This window comes from Canis lupus, chromosome 17, assembly GCF_011100685.1.
Source record: "Canis lupus familiaris isolate Mischka breed German Shepherd chromosome 17, alternate assembly UU_Cfam_GSD_1.0, whole genome shotgun sequence".
Classification (NCBI taxonomy): Eukaryota; Metazoa; Chordata; class Mammalia; order Carnivora; family Canidae; genus Canis; species Canis lupus.
This window is the reverse complement of record NC_049238.1, coordinates 20,598,440-20,622,779: the sequence shown is the minus strand read 5'-3', so window position 1 is coordinate 20,622,779 and position 24,340 is coordinate 20,598,440. Positions and strand designations below refer to the sequence as shown.

Below are 24,340 nucleotides of genomic sequence, written 5' to 3'. Positions count from 1 at the left end.
CCCCACCTGGCTGCCACTGTATCAGAACCAGGTCCTAGAATCGGAGGGAGCCTCCTCTCCCAGGTTAGAGCTGTATCTTTCATACTAATTGCTCAGACCCCGTGTGTACCCTTTGTTAAGGACAGCTCCCTCACTTCCTTGGTATAAAGGACCAGGAGGCACCTTTCTTTGTATCAGTACATCTGGTCGTGTTTTCTCAAGGACATCCATTGTCTCCCGTAATCCTTGCTTCAGTTTGTTTTCATCCAGTTGGTGACCATCTTTCCAGGTACCTAAAAGTTAGCCTCAGGCAGCGATTTTAGACAGCCTCAAGCCCCTGGGCTCCTGGGAGGTTTGAGAATGTCGCTCCCTCACGATTCCACCAAAACCCAAGCATCAAATATCTTAAGACTTCTGGAGGCTTTGCTTCTCCAGAGGACTGGGTTCAGGGCTTTGCTCCTCTGTTAGTTCTAAGAATAGGAAAATCCCAAAGAACAAAGACCTGCTTGTCTTTGTTTTCAGATACGGTTCACTCTCCAGTGTCACCAGCCTGCCACATAAGGACACATGGAAAATAGGGTCATTGTTGTGCCTGTTAACATAACTGTTATTTTCTCAAAGGCTTGCTATGAGCCAGGGGCTATGCTGGATGCTGCGTGTGTGTGCTTTCCATTTAAGTCAATGTAATTCTTAGAACCATCCAAGTATAGGTATTACTACATTTCTTTTCATAGGTGAGAAAATGAGACATGAGGAGGGTAAGGAGCTTACCCCAGGTCACACAGTTATTCAAAGGTAGAGCCAAGATTCAAATCCAAGTGTGTCCAACCGAAGCAGTCAGAGTGACTAATGTCTCTCTAATTGAGCCTTTGGGACAGTCACCCACTCTGGTCCCTGTTCATCTTTACCTTACTACCCACTGCTTTTTTTTTTTTTTTCAAGGCCCTTTCAAAATGCTTTTTAACAGACTTTTGTCAAGTGAACCACACTTTCTCCCTCCAAACATTCACATTCTGAACTGAACAGAACGGTTGCTGCACTTAACCTGGTAACACAGTATTTTCTGGCAAGTGTGTTCACATCTCAACTACAAGTATTAACACACGTTGAGAGAGAGCTCTTGGGATGCAAGTGTGGACTTATTCTTGCTTCCGATAAATACAACAGAGAAGGCGAGAAAACTTATCAAAGGAACGTCACTCTCTGGAGACCTTGGCTTCACCCAGTTGGGAAGAGCTCAGAAAGCGCCCCCCGCTGGTGGGAGGAGAGGGTTTAGCTGAACTCAGATCCAGAAAGGACCCTGATGGCTCCAGTGAACAGACCATGGCTTGCCTGTCCCCTTTGTCTCTTCTGGTTAGAATACATGTCACATGTAGTAAACCCTTTCCTGATTATTAGCATCTCAAAGGCAAGAAGCCCCAGCGTCATCCCAGTAAATAGACAGCTTCCCCATCAGAGTGAGCGAAGCTCTCAGCACTTGGCAGAGATGTTCTTGGTGCTCATGGAGTCCTGAGCGTGCTCCCTGCCCTCTCTTCCCGCACCAAGACTCAAGATCACCTCCGTGTCCTCTCCCTGACTGCAACATTGCACCCATTGCCTAGCTGGTCTCCCCACCCTCGTAGCGCCTGCGCCACACCAACCGCTGCGCCCTGTCACATCTCAGCCACCAGAGATAAGGAAAGGTAGACGGTGTTTCAGAAGGGCCACACTGGTGGGCCCTGCCAGCTCCACACCAATGTTCTGGCAGCACAGTCAGATCCCGTGGAAGCAGGTCACAGAACGCCAAGACTCTTGGGTTCTCCCAAGGACGGAGGTATAGATTTACACTCAGCCTTGTTCCTTCCGATGGCTTTCATGAAGCCACCTGAGGATTAGGTCCCTTATCTTGAAAGGAGAGGGCTGAATATATGATTACCAAGAGTCTCCCCAATCAGTTGGTCAGTCGGTCCCTTTGTGGGTCAATTTGCCTCCCCATCTTCCACCCTGGAAAGATCAAGTCCTCTGCTGATGACGGGAGAAAGAAAGGATGGCCAATCCCCTCCTCAAAATTTGGTTTATTTCTATTTTTTTTAAAGATGTATTTATTTATTTAAGAGAGAGAGAGTGGGGGGGGGTGAGGGAGAGAGACAGGGAGAGAGAGAGAAAATCTCAAGCAGACTACCTACTGAGTGGGGAGCCTGATGTGGGGGCTCAATCCCACGACCCTAAGATCATGACCTGAGCCAAAATCAAGAGTCAGGCACTCAACCAACTGAGTCACCCAGGCGCCCCTCAAAATTTGTTTAAAGTTTCAAGTCCAAGTGATATATTTCCCCTCCGTATAGCCCCAGGTGGGGGAGGGGGAAGCAACAGGATTGATGTTCCCCTCCACCACCAATGCCATGCAATGATCTCAATGGTGCACTTTCAGGGTTCCCCTCGGGGTCACCCCTCAGCCAGCAAAGAGCACCCTCTGGAGCCTTTCTTTTCCCACCCCTATCTCTCTACCAGCTCCTTTAAGCCCTCTGCCCCCCTCCTCTCCCCAGCCCTTTGAGTTCTGAAAAGGAATAGGGGGCCAAACGCTATCATCATGACTGGGCTTCTGGACAAAAAACAAAAACTAACCAGCTGCTCACATTTGGAAGGTTAATCTTCTGATGGCATATCTTATTTCCTTATCACACCAAAACTGTGTCTGTCTACTTCCCAGTCTTGAATTACATTCTTTTTTTTTTTTTCTTGATAGAAGGGAGAGGATGAGTTAGTTGTGAGAAAATATGACGAGATTTTTTAAGTCTTTGCCATAAAAAGTTTCATAGAGGTTTAAATGCTATGAACTACTATGCAAGAATATTCTGGAAAGACTTCTAGTGTCAGCTTACTCTCTTCACAATCAACTTCTCAGAGCCTAAGTTAATTAGCTCTATTTCCTTTTTAGCTCTCTAAAGAAATGGTGATCATTAAACTTCTTCAGAGCTCTGGATTCTGAGCTTCATTCCCTTTGGCATTTCAAGTTCCAAATAGAAATGCTTGCTTTCGTAGTTCAAGTGTTACTTCAATTAGTAAATGTTCAGTTTCCAGTTCTGTATACTTTCTTGGCAATGTTCTCACTGGCACTGAAGTTTCTATTTTTCTTAACATGATTAGTTTTAATGTGCTGATTTGTCTTGGCCTTCAGAATATTTATAAGACTTTGATGGACACGGTGGATGATGATTTTCATAGTTATTCTTTTTTATGAAAAGGGAAAATAATTTTCTTGAGTAAAATCATATTTAGAAGTTGCATCAAAGCACAGCAACTGATACATCAAATCTCCAAGATGAGAAGCATAAAAGCAACCCCTACAGTTTCATTAGAAGAATGAGCTGTGGTAAATGCTAACACTAGCTTAGCACAGGCTATTTTGTTAAAATGCAAGTTCGAGAGAGTCAAATGAATAATCACAAACATCTACAGAACCCTACATACAAGGGAGACTCTGAGAAGCCATTTATAACAATAGCTCACATTTTCTAGAGCTTTCTACTGTTCGTGACGCACTTTGACACACAGTACCTCATTTAACCCTCACACAACCTTATGGATAGGTCTAGCTCTGTGAGCCTACATGGTTGTCTCCTCTCACACCTGGTCATGGAGAAGGTCTGGGGCTTGTCCAGTGCCAGCCCAGACACCTCAAATCTGTCCCTCTATTTTGTCATGGCCACCCCAATGGGAACCAACACCTTTAAATCCAAAGTAAGAACTGATTGCTTAAAATGAAGTTTCAGGAGGAGCTGAAACCTGGGGGGGGGGGGGGGGTGCTGTTGGCTAAGCATCTGACCCTTGGTTTTGGCTCAGGTAGTGGCCTCAGGGTCATGAGGTCAAGCCCGGTGTCACTGGGCTCTGTGCTCAGCAGGGAGTCTTCCTGGGACTCTGTCTCCCTCTCTCTGCTCCTCCCCATCTCTCTCTCTCTTTCTCCCTCTCTCCCTCCATCAAATAAATAAATAAATCTTTAAAATGAAGATTCAGAAAAGGTATGCACACATACCTCCCCTCCTCTGCCCTGTATACACACACACACACACACACAAACATTTGCTGAATGAACAACCGAAGAAGGGCTTCTCAGCATAGGTGTGAGATTCCAGGGAGCTGGACGCCACCTGAAAAGTCACAGAGCACACGGCATCAAGCCAGCAAAGGTAGCTCAGGCTCCCAAACAAATTGTACAAAAGGATGAAACCAGGAATGTGGAAAGGGGGCCAAATTCCAGAAACACAGAGAACTCTCAGAGGCTTTCAATCTTGGAATGAGATACACTGGGGCAGGAAATTAAATGCATGTTAATGAAGACATAGATAGCTTAATCCCTGCTTGCATGAATCCCGGGAAGTGGTTTGCAGGCCTCTATGAGGCCGAGCCACAGTGGCTGAGGGTGTGCGGGGCATTTGAAATCACCAGGAGCTTTAAAAACACTGATGCCTGGTCCCCACTGCCAGAGGTGAGATTGGCTTGGTCTGGAGTTTGGCAGGGACACCAGCATTTTTAACCAGCACCTTCCTCCTTGCTGGTAATTCTAGCACACACTTAGTGGTGATCCAGTCCATGCCTTTCCTTTATAAATAAAGACACTGGGGTTTAGTGGGGAAAGAGCCCCAGGTCCAAGCAGATTAGAGGCAGTGTTCACCCTGGAACCCACGTCCAGCACTGGCTCCCTGCTCCTGGGCCCCGACTCCAGGAGGAGCTACTCTGAGTCTCAACAGGCTTACTCAGCCTCCCTCTCCTGCCCGCAGGTCAGCATCACTGTGATCGAGGCCCGGCAGCTCGTGGGCTTGAACATGGACCCCGTGGTGTGCGTGGAGGTGGGTGATGACAAGAAGTGCACATCCATGAAGGAGTCCACTAACTGCCCCTACTACAATGAGGTCAGTGCCCTGTGGCCGAAGGTGGGGAAAGGGACTTCCCTAAATGTGGCAGGAGGCCTGGTCCCCGCCGTTTCCCAGGCCAGAGCCCCTTGGGGGCAGTGGCACCATTAAAGAGTGGTTCCTGTGAGCCAGGTGCTCCTATAAATGCTGCAGGGGTGTCCTCTCTTCTGGCCTCGGCAAAGATCAGAAGTTGTTGCCATTAATCCCATTTTATACCAGAGAACATGGAAGCTTCTGGAGAGAGCCCTCGCCCAGGTGCTGAGGGCCAGAGTGGGGTTCTGTGTGCGCACCCTCTCTGCTGGGCTGCCTCCGTGCTTCCAGAGCACTGGCCTTGACTCTTCAAAATGACAGAAAAAAGCCTGGTTCCTGCTCCTGTTCTTTGCAGCCATCTGAGGCCACACTGAGGTCAGAGGACCTCAGAGACCTTCTAATTCCATCTCCCCATCTTACAGAGGAGGATACTGAGGTCTCAGTATGAAAAAGGCCTTGCCTAAGAGCACAAAGAGCGCTGGTGATGAAGCAGGGCCCAGCCTACCAGCCTCAGCCCAGCACTCTGTCTACCACTTTGAGTGGCCACCCCTGACACAAGACCTTGACTTAGGGCTCCAGCAGGGAACCAACTTAATCAGCTCTAGTGAGGGATGCCCAGGAGCCCTTCAGATGCCTGAGCATGGGTCAGACTGGCCTGGGGGCCCTAGCCCTCCTTCTCCTGGGGGGAACATTCAGTCTGCTTGTCATGGGGGCTCCAGGCAGTGAAGGTGCCAAGCTAGCCAGAGTGAGGCATCCTTGTCCTGTATCTCCATGTCTGTCCTGAGGAGTGGTGAGGGCTGAGGGTGCCACCGAACTTAGGGGGAGCCCCCCAGCTGCGCATCAGCAGGAGGGAAGCCTGGATGCACTTCTGTCCCTCACAGGGACCCAGACCAGGGTCCTAGGTGAACCTGGTTCTCACAGCTGGTTGCCCACAGGGCTGGGACATCTGTGCTCAGGAAACACCTGCCCCCTTCCCCCAGCCCCATATGGTGACCTTTCCAGGAGTCAGGAAATTCAGCCTCCACACCTCTGACCTTCTATCTGGTCACATCCCTGACTATAAAAGCCTCCAACCTAGATAAGAATCTGCTTTCCTTTAATGGATATGGAGACAGGTGTCCATGGCCTTCCACGGTTATTCAATAGTGGCAGAGCCACATTGAGCTGACTCAAGGGCTCACCTTGCACCAACCCCACACACCTCATGCTTCTTTCAGAGGGCTTCCTCCTTCCCAAGGAAACAGCCGTTCTCCCCACACTGTTTCCCTGCCCAACTCCTACTCACCCTCCAGAGCCCAGGCCAAGGGTCCATGCCGCTGAGCTGCCTTACCTGTGCTCTCTGGGTCAGAAGTCAATGCACTTCTTTCTCTGTGACAATAATGGCCCTGAATTGTGGTTGGTCCCTCACGTCTCTGTCCCTAGTGTACCCAGTCTCTGGCATCACTGTGGCCCAGCCCAGAGCCTGGCTTGTACCTGGAGGGTTGAGTAACACATTGCAGAATGGATACTCCCCCAAAGGAAGCAACGAACATTTGCCGAGCATGTGCTGTACTTGGATCCCATTCCTGGCAACATAGGGGCCACAGAGGTGACAGTCTCTGCCCTGACAGGCCATGTCTACTTCCAGCCTAGTAACCACTTTCCAATTATATCCACTAAGACCATTCCTTCCACTCCCGTGAGTCTTAAATCTGGATCATAGTTTCGTTTTTTTGTCACAAATCCAAATAGCTCTGATTTGGTTAATTTCTGTTTCTTCCAAACCAGGGATTCTCAAATTCAGTACTGTGGACATTTTAGGCCAAATAACTTTTGGTGTAGGGGACTGTCCTGTGAATTGTAGGATGCTGGGCAGCATCCCTGGCTTCTAACCACTCAATGCCCGTAGCAACCCCCACCCAGTTGTGGCAACCAAAAATGTCTCTAGACATTGCCAAATGTCCCCCTGGGCTTAAAATCACCCCGTTATGAACAACCACTGCTTCTCCTGATTCCTCTGGTCCTGAAGCAGGCTTTCTTCCCTTTTGCTTCTTGTCCAATACCACGTTCTTCTTCACTGAAAAATACCCTTGGTGAGGCGATGCTCCTCAGTGGCTCAGTTGGTTGGGCGTCTGCCTTTGGCTCAGGTCATGATCCCAGGGTCCTGGGAGTGAGCCTTGCATCGAGCTCCCTGCTCAGCCAGGAGCCTGCTTCCTCCTCTCCTCCCTGCTCATGCTCTATCTCTGTCTCTGTTTCTGTCTCTCTCAAATAAAAAAATAAAATCTTTAAAAAAAAAAAAAAGGAAGAAGAAAAATGCCCTTGGTCGCAGAAGTTTACTTCTTCTGGCTACTTCTCTGAGTTAGCAGGAACTTTCCTTCACCTGCACTAAACACAATAGAGGGAGATGAGAGCAATCAGCATGACTTAGACTTTTAAATGGTTATGAAAGGGGACTACACTCAGGAAACACAAGGACTATACCCACAGAGTGCTCAGAGTGCAGAGTTCCTGCTCTCACTCAGCCGGGGGGCTTGCCCAGGGCTGACACAGCTGGCCTGGCCTCGCCTCTTGCCTGGCTCCAGACCTGTCTCCGTGTGAAGCGAGGCTTCCAACCACTGACTTCCCAGTACAACCTGACCATCCAAGACCAGGCCAGGGCCCCTTCTCCCTGGGTGCATCTGGTCCTGGCCACTGGTGTCTTCCTTCTGCCTAAACCACCTCTCTCCTTTGCCCAGGATCCTTCTCTTTCTTCTTCCCAAAGAACCTGACATCACCCAATCTGCTTAGCACCCCCAACTCTGCCTTTACTTTTTCTTGGCTCCTTTTTTGCCTACAAGGTGTTCTACTCCCATGTATTCTCCCTGAGTACAACTATGGAAAACCCCATATGCTCAGGGACAGGAACTAGGAGTTTGTCCATCTGTCTGTACACCTGTCCACCCCTCCACATAGCCAGGCCTTTCCCAATCCCTCATACTTCTGTCCTCCCCCCACAATCCAATTCCGTGAACAGTCCCCACTGCCTCTTCTCCCCATCATGTCTCCACCTCTGCCCCTGGCTTCACTGAAACTGCCTTCCAGGTCATCAAGGACCATGTCATCCCTACGTGCAAGTCCACGTCGCCCCTCTCTTTTGACTGCCCCTCCATTTCCAGCCTCTCAACGCCCCCTCCAGCCACCCCCTCCCTCATTGTCTTTCCTGACACACTCCCTGTCCCCTCTGCTGAAATCCTGCTGCTTCTTGGAGGCCTGCCCTAGATCAGTCCCTTCCCTTACTCTCCTCGGGTATCTCCGCAGTCCCAAGGGGTTATTGCCACCTGCATTGGTCTAGATCTCCACCCATCTCTCCAGAGCTTCAGCGGCCCCCAGCCACGGCCTCCTGCACGTATTTGCTGCACACACAGCAGTCACCATGTACCATGCACTGACCACGCGCGCTCACAGGCTGAACACTTGACAGGGGTCAACTCATTTAGACTTCACAACCATGCCTCCCAGACCCCTTTGGATGGGCCTTGAGTATTAACCCTGCATCACAGGGTGGTAAACTGAGGCTCAGGAAGGAAGTGACTGGCCTGACGGTTAAAGCTTTGTCTGGCGCTAAAGGCAGCACTTGTACCCACAGTGCTCTAGCAGGAGTCTCCAGCAGCCAGGATCAGACTCTCCTCAGACATTGGCCCTAGGCATGTTGGCAACACTTTTTCCTTGTCTCTGCCCACAAATTCTCCAAAGCAGTGGTCCCTCTGTGGCCGCACCCCCTCCTCGTTCCCGACCGACACCTGCACAGCAAGGCCAGGAGACGTGGGGCAGGGAGTGAGTGGCAGCTCCCAGCTCAAGAGGACTGTTCACACCCACAGCATTTTATATTTACAGCAAATTAAGTCGTTCACACCTCATTTTACATTTAAACATTGCTGAAATTGGGACACATCTTCTAGGCAGTGGAGCATTGTGGTTTAATGAAATGTCTGTGTTGCCTGTATAACTGCAATGTATATTATGGTATCATGTAATATCTCTCATCATAACAAGACTTATCTCTCATCATAACAAGACCCTAGGTGGGTGTCTTTACCCACATTTTACAGCCTGGGAAACAGATCAGACAATGTGTTGCTCAAAGCCACACAGCTCCCACCTGCCACAAAGTCAGGGAGGACCAGTGGTTGCCACTGCTGTTCATCTAAACTTCGGGGTGCAGGGGAAATGGCCGGGGTGCTGGCAGGAGGGAGGGGCCCGGCACTGCCCTAGCCAAGGTCAGCTGGGTGACAGCAGCTCTGGGTTGTCCCCACCTTCCAGTACTTTGTCTTCGACTTCCACGTCTCTCCTGACGTTATGTTCGACAAGATCATCAAGATCTCGGTGAGTGGGGAGTAGCCCTGGCAGGCAGGGCCACTAGCTTAAACTGCACCTTTGTGTAGACTTAAAAAGGGGATCCCTCTGGATGGACCAACCACTAAAAGCCCCATTCCCAGCCCTATGCCCCGACACGCAGCCAGGCAAGTGGGGCACAGGTTGATTTGGGCCTCTGTCACCTGTTTAGCCAGGTGCCTCTGTACAGTGTACAACCTACTCACCCGTACCTGGCAGCCAACAAAAATGAGGGAAAGAGGGATTAATGCTGAGCCTCAGCAAGCTGCCCCTGCCCTACCAAATACCCTCCAAGAAGCTGTTCCCCAGAAAGACAGGTGGTGCCACCATCAGACCACCCCATCCCTACCCTCATGGAAAGCCTCAGCCCTGCCTGGCCTGACTGGTGGCTGGTGGTTCTGCCCGGAAGGTGATTCACTCCAAGAACCTGCTGCGAAGTGGTACCCTAGTGGGGTCCTTCAAAATGGATGTGGGAACCGTGTACTCCCAGCCTGGTGAGTAGCTGCGCGATTCGGTCAGCATCAGTACCCACAGCTCCGCGAATGTAGCACATGCCGTCCTTCCCACCCTGACAGTCCTGGGGCCTAGCCTGGCCAGGACCATAAACTGAGTGTGAGGCCGTTGGGTGTGTGGAGTGATGGGGTGTCCAGTCTGCACATGGATGCGGTGACTACCTGTGCTCAGGCTGCTGGATTCACAGGAGCTCTGCGGGGTGTGCGGCATTGCCCCCGTTTACACTTGAGAGGCCTGGGGCCTGAAGAAGCACTGGGGCTTCCCCAGTCACGCAGTCCGTTGGGGGTGAACTCAGGCTGTATGACTCCAGAGCACCCACTGAGCCACACTGTCCTCAACACAAATGTGTTGTAGCAGCCTCTGAGGGATGCTGGGCTCACTGAGCAACTATCAAGGGACCCAGGCCTCCTGAGGATAGCCATGCAGAGCTGTGGCTGACCAGCAGCAATGTGGGTCCCCAGGGGCCAACAGTGGATGAGGCTGGTGAGAAAATCCCAAGAGGTGGCCCAGAGGGTTTGTGAGGCATGGGACAGGCGGAGGAAGTGCCCTCAGCCTGCAAGATGATGGCTAAGCCCATGGCCAGCTCAGGCCCATCCTGGCATTGGGCCCCACCTCATGTCCCAGGAGTGAACCCACCACTGAGGATGCGGTAACGACTGCATTAGGCTCTTTGACAGTGACAATACAGTTTCACCCGGTGTCACACTTGACTGCCACAAAACAGTGAGGTAGGAGACATCAGCGTTCCTTCCCCTTTTACAGATGAGATAAATGAAGCCAAGAGAAGTTAAGTGGCTTGGAAGTGCCACTGAACTATTAGGTTGAACAAATTGGCAATTTCTTGTGGTTCAACTTAGTAGACACTTGGCCTGTGCACACTCTGCGACTAATACTAGGGAATCGGAGGCCAAACCCAAGCTCATACACATGAACATCACAAGCTGCAAGAGATCTGAAAACATAGAGTCCAGCATCTCCATATGACAAAGAAGCCCAGGGTTATGAGGAGACTTGCCCAGCGCCTCCTGGGAATAGAACTTGGTCTCCCGGCTGCCAGGCCAGTGTCTTTCCCACTGACACACACACACACACACACACACGTTGTAATCCAAGATGGCCCTAGTGACCATTAGCATCTTAGAGGAGTGGGAAAGGAAGAGGGCCAGTTTTCCATCTGGCACTTCCTAGGAAGCATGCCCAGCTGCGGGCCATGGGCTGGGGTGGAACCCCAGGGCTGAGCAGTGCCCCCCCCCCCAGTACCGGTGGCAGAGGTTTGGAGAGACAGCAAGGAGCCTGACATGGAGATCTGGGCTTCTCAGCAGTAGAGTCCTGGAGAGAAGCCACTGCCACTCAGGGAGCACCTGCTAAGCGCCAGGCACTGGGGCAGCCACGCTGTGCTGGCAGGCTTAACCCTCACTGCCCTCTGTGGGCCACTTCACTCCAAGTCACAAGAAGAAAGCAGGCCCAGCAAGCTTACATAGCTGGTCCAGGGAATGGAAAAGAATGTGAACCCAGGACCAGGTGGGCCCAAAGCCCAGGCTCTCCACTGGGCAACCCACTGCCAGACTTGCTGCTTCTTCTGAATATCTGTTCCTGAGCCTGGTACCCTTCATAGGAACCTGAAGTCATAAGACCCCCACAGCTAGGGTACTGATGTCTTCACTCTGATGGTCTCTGGCTTGGTCTGATCCTCCCCGAGAGTCCCTCATTGCTGACCTAGCCAGGGAGTCATTGGAAATATGCTGCCCAGGGACACAGGAGTCCTGGGTGCTACTGGGAGCCTTGGGTGGTATCAATATCTTGTGGAGCTGGAAGGGTTTCCTGGGGAGACCAGGGCCTGTTATCACCCTGGCAGGACCATTTTGCACCATCAGATGCAGCAGCAGGACACTGCTCACTCACTAATTCCCTCTGCTGGAGATAAGGAGGGGTTGTACAAGTCTACACCCACCCTTTGGTAGATCACAGAGGAAGTCCGGGGTGCTTGCAATCTCCTCAGCCCAACCACCTTCCCTGACGGGTGTCTGAGAAGTTTGAGTATGGGGAGGGGTAAGAAGGAGGCCCTTCCAAGCTCAAAGAACAGCAGCCATAAAGGCAGGAGGGTATGAACAGGGACTCCAGTAGTCCAGAGAGGAGTAAGCAGCTAGGCCCAGAGGGAGCACAAGGGTGGGGAGGGATGAGTGGAGTGAGCCAGGCAGAGCTGAATCAGGAGGCTCCACGGACCACACTGAGGTCTATACCCCAAGCACCGGCGAGCCCCTGGCGTTTGAAAGGAAGAGCCAGGGAAGGGGAACCTCTCTGAAGGTTCTATCTATGTAGGTTGTCTGCAGGGGTGAGGGCAGGAGAGCTGCAGGGGTTTGGAGAGTTCTCTCTCTTCAAAATCACACCACACACCCGGACACAAGACCTTGCCCTGGCTGCTCACCCCTCTGGGGACCGCTGTCTTCTCCTGGTCATCCTGGGAATCAGGGGCAGAAAAGATGCTCAGCTCCGCAGCTCCTCACCCTGCCCCAGGGTGACAGGTGCAGTCTCCACTCCTCACCCCTGCAGAGCACCAGTTCCACCACAAGTGGGCCATCCTGTCAGACCCCGACGACATCTCCGCTGGGCTGAAGGGCTACGTGAAGTGTGACATCGCTGTGGTGGGCAAGGGGGACAACATCAAGACACCCCATAAGGCCAACGAGACAGATGAGGATGACATTGAGGGGTGAGGCTCCCATATACCTCCACCCAGCCCCTGGAGACCTGACCCAGCCCTCCCTTCTCCCAAAAGGAGCCCCTGGAGTGGACTTGGCTCACAGACCCTACCCCCTGTACCTCCCACTCCCAGACAGCTCAGCTCTTCCAAGAAGAACCAAGGGCAGGGCTAGCCAAGGCATCCACAGACTCTCCTCCCAGGAGGGGAAGATCAGAGGCAGGACAGGGCAGGAGTTCACAGAGATTGTCCTGGGCCCTAGGGTATATAGATGCCAGGGCAGGACTGGGGTGCCCACACCTGGCCCCCACAGCTCTGGCTGTATGTGCCGGCAGGAACTTGCTGCTGCCCGAGGGGGTGCCTGCTGAACGCCAGTGGGCCCGGTTCTACGTGAAAATTTACCGAGCTGAGGGGCTGCCCCGTATGAACACCAGCCTCATGGCCAATGTGAAGAAGGCTTTCATTGGTGAGAACAAGGACCTGGTCGACCCCTATGTGCAAGTCTTCTTTGCTGGCCAGAAGGTATTGGGGTGCAGGATGCAGGAGGTTGGGTTTGGGGTAACAAGCAGTAGAGCTACAGAGTGATTGGAAAGTGGGGGCTGGAGGTGGAGGTGAGGCAAAATCAGAAGCCAGGTGACATCGTTGATCCCTGGGTGCATTTGAGGAGAGTGGGAGATGAGGGGAGCTCCAGCTGAGAGGGGCTGGAGCTAGGACCATGCTGGGGAATCCTTTAAGCCATGGGCCTTACGGGATCCTGCCTGTCTCTGCATCCTGGAGACCAAGAACTAAGACGGGAGCACTGAAAGGGAGGAATCTGAGAGGCTGGCGTGGGGGAGAGTGCCTGCTGGATATAAGTGCACACATGCGTTCATATACACCCACATACACACGTCCCACATGTGAGCACTGGGTGTTAGATGCAACTGATGAATCACCAACCTCTACCTCTGAAACTAGTAATACGCTGTGTAACACCCAGTGCTCATTGCATCCCGTGCCCTCCTTAATGCCCATCGCCCAGCTACATCTCCCCACCCCTCCCCTCCAGCAACCCTCAGTTTGTTTCCTATGATTAAGAGTCTCTAAAAAAATAAAAAGAGTCTCTTATGGTTTGTCTCCCTCTCTGATTTCGTCTTGTTTTATTTTTCCCCTCCTTCCCTTATGATCCTCTATTTTGTTTCTTTAATTCCACATATGAATGAGATCATATGGTAATTGTCTTTCTCTGACTTATTTCACTTAGCACAATACCCTCTAGTTCCATCCATGTCATTGTAAATGGCAAGATTTCTTTTTCCATTATGTGTATACACACACACACACACACACACACATACATACACCACATCTTCTTTATCCATTCATCTGTTGATGGACATTGGGTCTTTTTCCATGGTTTGGATATTGTGGCTATTACTGCTACAAACATTGAGGTGCAGGTGCCCCCTAAATTGAATTTAAATAAAAAATTTGAATACATATATATATATACACCACACACATACACATACACACGTGACTACACACATATACACATACCACATGCACACACCCATAGGTACACATGCATACACACTTCCTACACATATATATATGCATACATTCGTAGTCCACATACGTAGCACAACACATACACACACAACCCACATGCATACACACATGTGCGCATAAGCCACCACACATACATGTACACATGCACTTGCACATACATGCATGGATACACATGCACATACACACACCACACACATGTACATGTGCAGGTGCTCACACACACACACACACACACACAAACACACACACCCTAACCCTCATTCCCTCCCACCAGGGCAAGACTTCAGTGCAGAAAAGTAGCTACGAGCCCCTCTGGAATGAGCAGGTCATCTTTACAGACCTGTTCCCCCCACTCTGCAAGCGCATGAAGGTGCAGATCCGAGACTCAGACAAGGTCAACGATGTGGCCATCGGCACCCACTTCATTGACCTGCGCAAGATTTCCAATGACGGAGACAAAGGTTAGCAACAGGAGACTGCATTAGGGGCAAGGGGACCGAAGGGAAGGGGTAAATGGGACTCCCCCCTCACCACACCTCCACCATCTCCACCTCCTCCAGAAAGGCACCGGACATAGTGAGGCTTGGTCAGCAGCCCCCACCTCAAAGGGTGGACAGTCATGGCTCAGGTCTGCACAGGGTTGACAGGGCCTACCTGAACCAGGTTGCCTGGGTTTGAACCCGCACAGTTAGTGGCTGTGTGATCTTTGAATTTGTTTTCTCATCTGTGAAATGGAAATAATAATTATGTGTGTTTCACATATATGGATACTGCTGCCACAGTCCCTATCTATGGGCTTGTGGGGCTCACCCCTTCTAGGACCCAGGCACCAGGTACCAGAGCAAGAGAAGAATCCATTCCTGTCCTCATGGTGCTCACTGGGGACTAGAAAGGTGGATGTGCTACCGAATGTTCGAAACCTAAGGCCAAAGACGCAGAAGGCCACATATTACATGACTCCATTTCTATGAAATGTCCAGAACGGTCAAATCCATGGAGAGAGAATATAGACTAGTGATTCCAGGAGGCAGGAGAGGGACCCGGACTAACTACCAGTAGGTACAGGGTTTCTCATGAGGGGGATGGAAGTGTCCTGGAAACAGGTGATGCTCGTACAACATACTGAATATACTAAAAACCACCAAAATGCATGTTTTAAAATGGTGAATTTTATATTATGTGAAGTATATCTTGATTTTTTTAAATGCCATGATTTTTTTCTAAACCAAGCAGAACAAAAGCCAAACAAACAAAGCTCATACAGCAGATCAGCCCCATGTTACCCAGAGACAAATTCCAACAGCAGGAGAAGTTACCGGGGCCTAGGAACTGGGCCGGCTTCGTGGAGAAAGCATTACACAGGCGGACAGAGGGAGGATGTTTGGAGAGGAGGGGAGGGGTCCACGTGAGCAGGGTGGAAGACCTGGTGAGATGCGGGTCTGCACCGGCCACCAGGGGCCAGAAGGCCAGGCTGGGGAGTGTGAGAGGAGCTGGCGTCTGTAGGCAGCCCCGGCTCCAGCTCCCAGGAAGCAGGGAGCCTGACCCAAGGAAGGGCTCTGTGCGAGTGAGGAGGCTGCCCAGGCCGCCCATGCACGGCAGGGGTGAGCTCTTCCTAGGGCCTCCTGTCAGCCTGCCTCCAGTGATTCACCGAGCAAGACACGGGGTCCTCGGCTCGGCAGCCAGGAGGTGCAAGCCCGACACCCTAAAAGAGGCTCCACCAGCCCCATGAGCCCGTCGTCCCTCTCCCCGTGGCCCACAGGCTTCCTGCCCACGCTGGGCCCGGCCTGGGTGAACATGTACGGCTCCACCCGCAACTACACGCTGCTGGACGAGCACCAGGACCTGAACGAGGGCCTGGGCGAGGGCGTGTCGTTCCGCGCCCGCCTCATGCTGGGCCTGGCTGTGGAGATCCTGGACACCTCCAACCCCGAGCTCACCAGCTCCACGGAGGTACAGGTGGAGCAGGCCACGCCCGTCTCGGAGGTGAGGACCCAGGGGGCGGGCTGTCCTCCAGGGCCCCTGGCTCAGCCCTCTTCCCGCCACGGGACCCTAGGCCTGGGCTCGGCCTGTTGCTGCCGTCTGCCTCAGAGGGCAAGACCCCATGACAAAGCCTCCTTCCCCAGGAAGCAGGATCCCACACTCTGCCCCCAATACCCCGAGGGGACCTCCGTTCCCTCCCACTGCCTGTGCCGGCACTCTGCCTGGAGGTCCCAGGTCTCTGCTCTGTTCCTGACCATGGTTGTCCTTGTCTAGGGATATGCAGGCCGGAGGTCAAAGGATTTAGGCCTTCAGGGTCTGGGCTGCTTAGCTGCCCAGCGGGATGGGATGTCTGCCCCCATCTGTCTGTAAGCCAGTAGGAGGAGGCCTGGCTCCAGGCCTGACATCCCTGCTGAGGTTTGGGGATGGTTTGAACCACCTTCCCCACAGAGCTGCACAGGAAAAATGGAAGAATTCTTTCTATTTGGAGCCTTCCTAGAGGCCTCAATGATCGACCGGAAAAACGGAGACAAGCCAATCACCTTTGAGGTCACCATAGGTGAGTGCCAGGCTCAGAGGGATCTTCAGGCCTGGGGGCTGCTCGGTGGTAACAGCTAGGAAGGGAAGCTTTGACCACTTTCCTTCACGTGTCCTCAAACACCCACACAGCACACAGTGTTCACACGACTGTGCACACGTGCCCACAGGGTGCCTTAGCTCCACAGGGTAAAGCTGTGTTTGGGACATGGGGGAGAAAGCAGCCTTCCCTGCAGCAGGGAAGGGGGAGAGAGTAGGAATCCAGGCCATGTCCTAGGCTGGCCCTTGAGTCCAGTGGTCATCAGGGCTCCTAGCCAGGTCATTGCTGGGGGTGGGGGACACAGACACCTTCCTCTGGCCAGTGTTCTGTTGTGTCCAAGCTGGCTCAAACTCCTGGCACCTTCCCCACCCCCTGCCTTCCCACTTCCCTCCCACAAACACAAAGCAGCACCCAAATCAGAGGGCAGGAGTATGGGGGTAGGAGAGAAGGATTCTAGGCCCTCTAGTGCCCCATTCTGCCTCCAGGTAACTATGGGAATGAAGTTGATGGCCTGTCGAGGCCCCAGCGGGCTCGGCTTCGGAAGGAGCCTGGGGACGAAGAAGAGGTCGATCTGATCCAGAACTCAAGTGATGATGAAGCTGATGAAGGTGGGGACCTGGCCTCCGTGTCCTCCACCCCTCCCATGCGGCCCCAGATCACAGACAGGTGAGTCAGGAGGATGGAGGGTCCTGAGAGGCCCTACCTACTGCCTCCCATCGTCTCATGGCCTGGACCTCCCACCTCCCACCTCCCTGGGTTCCGGCCCTCAACCTCCCACCTCCTCCCCCTCAGGAACTACTTCCATCTACCCTACCTGGAGCGCAAGCCCTGCATCTACATGAAGAGCTGGTGGCCTGACCAGCGCCGCCGCCTCTACAATGCCAACATTATGGATCGCATTGCAGACAAGCTGGTCAGGGCCAGGCGGGGGGAGGGAGGGAGCAGGGGAAGGCAGGGGTGGGGGGTGCTTCAGAGGGCCTTGCCCAGCCTGGAAGCCTCCCCTGCAACACACAAGGCAGTCTGCCCAGCAGGAAAAGCCCCAGCGTTACCTCTGGTCCTGTCCCTGCTCTCATGCCCCAGGAGTGGGTGGAGGGCCCAAGGGCTACATAGAATGGAGTCTGGGAATCCTGGTCCATCCCATCCTGGTGTTCCCTGGAGGAGGCTGGCAACCCCTCTGTCTCTGGCCTGCACCGCACCCCCATCCACCATCTAGTCCTGACCTCTGCCCGGCCCCAGCGAATCCACTGGAACCACAGACCCGTAGCCCAGAGGTGGCTTCTTCCTTCAGGCAGAGACAGAGCCTGGGGCACTGGTAGTTTCTGTATGATGTCAAGACCTGGGCAGGGTGGGGCATGGAACTAGTGAGGGGTCCCCTGATGAATGGGGGGAGACTTCTGGGGAGACTGAGGCAGGGGGCTGTGGGTCAGCATGCACCCTCACTCCTGGTCTGCAGGAAGAAGGCCTGAATGACGTGCAGGAGATGATCAAGACTGAGAAGTCTTACCCTGAGCGTCGCCTCCGGGGTGTCCTGGAGGAGCTCAGCTGTGGCTGCTAGTGAGAGGAAGGGGTCGGGGGGCGAGGGACTGGAAGTGGGGGGCTGAGCAAGGGAGGAAGTGTCTGCAGGCTTGCTGGCCGGTGGCCTCCGCTGAGCACTACTCCCTTGATCCCCCAGCCGCTTCCTCTCCCTCGCCGACAAGGACCAGGGCCACTCATCCCGCACCAGGCTGGACCGGGAGCGCCTCAAGTCCTGCATGCGGGAGCTGGTGAGAACATGCTGGACCACACAGGGGATCAAGGGAGGGTGCCCAAGGCCAAGGGACCAGCTGTCTCTAAGGTCACAGCCACCAGGGCCAGCTCCCTTCGTCATGCAGTGTGGCCTGAGCCCCTCACCACCCCAACCCTCCAACCCCCGCAGGAAAGCATGGGACAGCAGGCCAAGACCCTGCGGGCTCAGGTGAAGAAGCACACGGTGCGGGACAAGCTGAGGCTATGCCAGAATTTCCTGCAGAAGCTGCGCTTCCTGGCAGATGAGGTGCGCCCCCTGTTATCGTGCAGAGAGGGGGTGCCCAGCCCTCAAACCAGAGTGACTGGAGTGGGGAGGTGGTTGCTGCACAGGAAGAGGCTGGACGGGACCACCTAGGAGGCCCCTCTGGTTCTGACAGCCTTTGGGAGACAGAGGAGAACAAGCCATTCATCCTGTCCTGTGTTCTTCCCATGCAATTTGTGGGAGGTGAAGAAGACCCAGCTTTGGGGTCCTCCCCTCTGCAGGCCCAGGCCTGGCCCTCTGGGCCCAGAGGGTCAGTCAGGCTCTGGGGCCCTAGCCCCATGGAGGACCCCTCCCTTAGCAGCCCCCTCTTGCCTGCCCCCAGCCCCAGCACAGCATCCCCGATGTCTTCATCTGGATGATGAGCAATAACAAGCGCATTGCCTACGCCCGGGTGCCCTCCAAGGACCTGCTCTTCTCCATCGTTGAGGAGGAGCTGGGAAAGGACTGCGCCAAGGTCAAGACGCTCTTCCTCAAGGTACAAAAGGGGAACGAGTCTTGGGAATGAGGTTGGGGCCCAAGCTTGGCATCTGGCTTCTTCCAAGGGATCAGCCTCCTCTTGGAGGGAGTGCCCTCCCCCCCATAGCAGCTGCTCACAGCAGAGCTGGAGAGAGAATAGGAAGGGGGGACGAGGGCCAGATAGCACTGTCCTGCCCATCCCCCTCCGTTCTGTTCCCACCATGGTGAGGTGGCTGTGGAGGGACAAGGGCAGCTCTGAATGAGGCCTTTGCCAGGGCCCCCCACTTGTTCCTCACCCCCTGGACCCAACAGCTGACCACAACCCCTCCCCCAGCTGCCAGGCAAGCGGGGCTTCGGCTCAGCAGGCTGGACGGTGCAGGCCAAGCTGGAGCTCTACCTGTGGCTGGGCCTCAGCAAGCAGCGCAAGGACTTCCTGTGCGGGCTGCCCTGTGGCTTCGAGGAGGTCAAGGCAGCCCAGGGCCTGGGCCTGCACTCCTTCCCACCCATCAGCCTGGTCTACACCAGTGAGTGAGGCCCCCTCATCCAGGCTGGGCCTGGCTGCCAGCCCCGGGACATGTGCCAGCAAATCCTGCTGTCATCAGCCTTCCCACACCCCCGGGTCCCCCAGCCCCCTGCCCACACCTGCTGCAGCGCAGTCCGGGAGGGCGCCAGAGGGGCTGCCCAGATGTATGTACACGGAGCCTCAGCTTGTTCTTCCCCACAGAGAAGCAGGCCTTCCAGCTCCGAGCCCACATGTACCAGGCTCGCAGCCTCTTTGCTGCTGACAGCAGTGGCCTCTCAGACCCCTTCGCCCGCGTCTTCTTCATCAACCAGAGTCAGTGCACAGAGGTGAGGGCTCAGGGGAGAAGGGAGGGGCTCTGGCTCGGGGAGTACTAGGGAAGCCCTTGAGGGTGTGGGACCCAGAAAACAGATCGGCCAGCACCCCAGATCCTTAGAGAAACAGCCTTGCAGGTATCTGTGGGCCCAGAACATACTGGTAAAGGCTTTAAATTGTGATTACGTTTGACACAGAAGAAAGGAAAGGAAAGACATGGTGGGGTGGGGGGGCTTGGGAGCCAGCCTCATGTAGGCCTTCATTTTAAGCTTTTGGGAAGAGTCAGGGAACATGACCCTCCTGTCCCCGGAGTCCCTGGAAGTCACAGTGATTTGGGTGACTCCTGCTCATGTACGTGCCCACACGCCACCACCTATTACCCATATCCCCCCTGTCCCACGCTGCAGGTGCTGAATGAGACCCTGTGCCCCACCTGGGACCAGATGCTGGTATTTGACAACCTGGAGCTTTATGGTGAAGCCCATGAGTTGAGGGATGATCCCCCTATCATTGTCATCGAGATCTATGACCAGGACGCCATGGTATGGACAGGCTCAGGCCCAGGGACCTATGCCTTCATCTCTGCATTCCACCTGCCTTGAGAGCCACCTCCCCAGCGCAGCCCCAGGGCTCCTCAGCCAGGGTGCTTGCTGGGAAGCTGGGAGTGGGGGTGGGGGCTGCTGACCAGACCCTCCAGCAGACCTTCCTCCTCCTGCCCTGTTACTGCAGCCTGACCCCTTCCCGATCCTGGGGGCCTCTGGGATCTCAGGAAACAGCTAGGCCAGAGTGTCCACACATCCTGCCACAGATAGGCCCAGCTCAGGCCCAGAGTCATCAGGACATGTGCCAGCAAGTCCTGCTGTCATCAGCCTTCCCACACCCCCGGGTCCCCCAACCCCCTGCCCACACCTGCTGCAGTCAGTAACAGCTTCACAGCTCTCCATGGAAACTCTGGAGTAGAGAAGCAAAGGATTGAGATGACCCTTCCAGAGCTGGGGGGCCACCCCTCCAGCTACTGGGATACTCTGAGAGCTCTGGACTAGACGTAGGAAGATTTCATTGCTAGTCCTGAGTCCTGCATCTGCCATTCACTGCCAGCATGGCCTTGAGCAGGTCTGTGATGGGCCCCAAGGCTTGGTCTTCCCCATCTGTAGGATGAGGTGATCACACCTGCCCCTTAGCTCCTGAGGCTGTGGTGAGGACTGAACGAGATCCCAGGTGTGAAGAATATCCATAGTAAACTCAAGCGCTGGGAGGCCACCTGGGTTATTTGTCATGTCAGGGCAAAGCCGACTTCATGGGCCGGACCTTTGCCAAGCCCCTGGTGAAGATGGCCGACGAGGCGTACTGCCCACCCCGCTTCCCACCCCAGCTCGAGTACTACCAAATCTACAGAGGCAATGCCACGGCTGGGGATCTGCTGGCTGCCTTCGAGCTGCTGCAGGTGGGGCCACAGGGAAGGGCACTGGGGCCGGGAGCTGCCCTCCCCATCCTGCCGTGAGGCCAGTTTCACCAAAACTGTGGTGCTGCAGTGTGGTTCTCGGGGACCTGGGGCATTAGCCTTCCCTGGCTCCCCATAGCACCTGACAAATACCTCATGGGGAAGGAGAGTGTGACACTATGACTCCCATCCCCCAGATTGGGCCAGCAGGGAAGGCAGACCTGCCACCCATCAACGGCCCTGTGGACATGGACCGAGGTCCCATCATGCCCGTGCCTGTGGGCATCCGGCCCGTGCTCAGCAAATACCGAATCGAGGTGCGTGAGGGCTCAGTGGGGATCCTCCGGTCCCTGCCCTGGACAGGCCCTGCTGCGTTCTGGCTTCCCTCGCCCCTTCACTCTCCTCCCATCAAGGCTCACGTCACACACTCCACTGCGGGCATCAGGAGGTCTCCAGCAACCTCAGACACTCCTCATTTTTCAGACAAGGAGACTGAAGGCCTCGGGAGGGAAGTGACGTGTCCAAGTCACACCCAGGCTCCTACCCTTGCAGTGCCTGACCGTTCTGCCCCAAGTCCAGAACCTTCCCCAGCCCTCCTGTCAGTGTCCCCATGCCCACCCGAAGCCCCGAAGCCCCTTGAGGACACTGGCCTCTCATCGGTTCCCCTGGCCCTGCCTCTCCTAACTCACTGCCCACCCTCAATGGGCCCCACTGACTGAGGGACTCTCCTCTCCCCCCCGCCCCAGGTGCTCTTCTGGGGCCTGAGAGACCTGAAGCGGGTGAACCTGGCCCAGGTGGACCGGCCGCGGGTGGACATCGAGTGTGCAGGAAAGGGAGTGCAGTCGTCCCTGATCCACAATTACAAGAAGAACCCCAACTTCAACACCCTCGTCAAGTGGTTTGAAGTGGTGGGTGCAGGCCCCGGGCAGAGCCAGACAGAACTGGGTGTAGCTGGTATGGCCGGGGTGGGTGTCTCCTCTGTTCCCTCCTTGATCCCAGGATGCACTTGGTCAACACCCCAGGACCTCCCAGAGAACGAGCTGTTGCACCCGCCCCTGAACATCCGAGTGGTGGACTGCCGGGCCTTCGGCCGCTACACCCTGGTGGGCTCCCATGCCGTCAGCGCTCTGCGGCGATTCATCTACAGGCCCCCAGACCGCTCAGCCCCCAACTGGAACACCACAGGTATGGCCACACCCCGAAGCCCAGGCCTGGCTCCATCGGCCCACAGGAGCAGCTCCTGCCCATAGTCCAGGCCTCGAGGCCGCCAGCTGGCTACCCAGGGGCCTCCCTGAGTGGGCATGAGGGAGGCCAGGGGACGCCCCATCCTGGGGGCCAAGCTACCTTTGGCTGCCCATCACTCTGGAGCAGAAAGAGCCAGAGCCAGACACGTTCTTCAAGGGCCGGAGGGCAGATGGCTTCCTCTGCTGCTCTATGGATGAGGCCAGGCCTCCCTTCTAGCCTCCCTCCCGGCCCAGACTCTACTGTTTGACTCCACAGCAGCTCAGCCTTCTCTCTGGCTCATTTTCTCCCTCTCCTTATGCCTATCTTTTCTCTCTCAACTGCCCTGTCCCTCCCTCTTCCCTCAGAAAGCTCCAGGATCAGCTTTAGGCCCCTGGTCCTTCTGACCACCTCTGATTCTCACTCTCATTCTTGTTCTTCCCTGTCTGTCTGCTTGTCTGTCCGTCTCTCTGTACAGTCAGGCTCCTCCGGGGTGGCCGTGTGCTGTGCAATGGGGGCCCCTCCTCTCACCCCACAGGGGAAGTCGTGGTGAACATGGAGCCAGAGGTGCCTGTCAAGAAGCTGGAGACCATGGTGAAGCTGGACGCGGTAAGGCGCGTAACGTCAGCCCCACGCTAGCTGGGCACCTGTGACGCTTCGCAGGAGCAGGGCCGCCTCCTTTGGCATGTCATGGTCGAGGGCTAAGCCTGCCTACATCTGCAAGCAGTCCATCCTAGCTCTGTTGCACCCGCCCCTGAGTGCAAGACTGTCAGTTCTGCATGTTCTTTCCAGAGACTGCCTGGTTTTTCATCCCAGCAATTCACAAACAAGCCTCCCTAGGCCCAGGGCTGGGGAGAGATTTCTGGGTGGAAGCTCCTTATGCCTCTTGGTTTGGACACTAGGGCCATTTATCTGCCAGAGAGACACCTGTCATCTGGGATTTAGATGCAGAGCTGGTGTCTGCAGGGCAGGGTGGGCCAGATGTGGGCTTCCTCCCTGCCACATTCTCTCCACTCCACTCCTGACCTCAAGTCTTTTACACAGCTGGGGCACCTCCCAGCTTCTGAGGTCTGAACTCAGTCTGAAATGACCTTCCCTTGGCTCACAGTCCTTGACCCCGGAGGGTCCCGGGCAGTTGGCTGAGTTAGCAGGGGGCATGGGTCTGAGGAAAGGGGAGCAGATGAGGGACGGGGCTGGTTCACAGCCCTACCATGGCACTGCCAGGAAAGCCCACTGCTGCAGGGCTATGCCTGGAGATGCCAGGCCCCCTCAGCTCCCAGCATCCTGAACTTCTCCCTGTGGGCTCCTCCTGAGGCCAGGGGAGAGCCCCCTAACTTCAGACCATCAGGTGAAAAAGATAGAGGACAGCATGAACCTGAGCTTCCCCCTCATCACCCCGGCCCTGGACTCTGGTGGGGATGTTTTCACCAGGGTCCTCTTCAGCTATGCAGTTATCTGTGCATCCACTGAAGTTTTCAGGCTCTTGCCCTAGTAAGGGGGGACAGTAGAGTGGCAGTTGACCTTGTCTAGCTAGCATTAATGAGTTCCTGCTGCATACGGGTCAGCTTCCCTGTCCAACCCTGAATGCCCATTGAAAACATCTGGGAAGTTTTCAGCCATGCAGGTGCCTGGCCCCCACATTCAGACTCAGGAGAGACCTGGAACTGATCATTTGTAACCACCACCCCCGCCCCCCGCCGTGAGTCTATCACGCAGTCAGGGTGGAGAACCACCACCCTCAAAGGGCTGTTGTGGGGGGACGCCTGGGTGGCTCAG

At 54.7% G+C, this 24,340-nt stretch overlaps 1 protein-coding gene across 1 annotated transcript in view; it reads left to right on the top strand.

Annotated features, from left to right (window-relative positions):
• OTOF (otoferlin) overlaps nt 1–24,340 on the top strand; it is a 95,795-nt gene that overhangs the window by 57,789 nt on the left and 13,666 nt on the right. Inside the window, 22 exon segments of the mRNA XM_038561007.1 lie at nt 4,737–4,868; nt 9,177–9,239; nt 9,658–9,742; nt 12,312–12,471; nt 12,795–12,981; nt 14,285–14,471; nt 15,770–15,993; nt 16,438–16,546; nt 17,050–17,230; nt 17,357–17,477; nt 18,018–18,118; nt 18,237–18,327; nt 18,480–18,596; nt 18,934–19,086; nt 19,402–19,591; nt 19,792–19,916; nt 20,310–20,444; nt 21,185–21,346; nt 21,541–21,660; nt 22,090–22,251; nt 22,366–22,528; nt 23,043–23,173. Of these exon segments, the coding sequence (XP_038416935.1) occupies nt 4,737–4,868; nt 9,177–9,239; nt 9,658–9,742; nt 12,312–12,471; nt 12,795–12,981; nt 14,285–14,471; nt 15,770–15,993; nt 16,438–16,546; nt 17,050–17,230; nt 17,357–17,477; nt 18,018–18,118; nt 18,237–18,327; nt 18,480–18,596; nt 18,934–19,086; nt 19,402–19,591; nt 19,792–19,916; nt 20,310–20,444; nt 21,185–21,346; nt 21,541–21,660; nt 22,090–22,251; nt 22,366–22,528; nt 23,043–23,173 (3,099 nt within the window).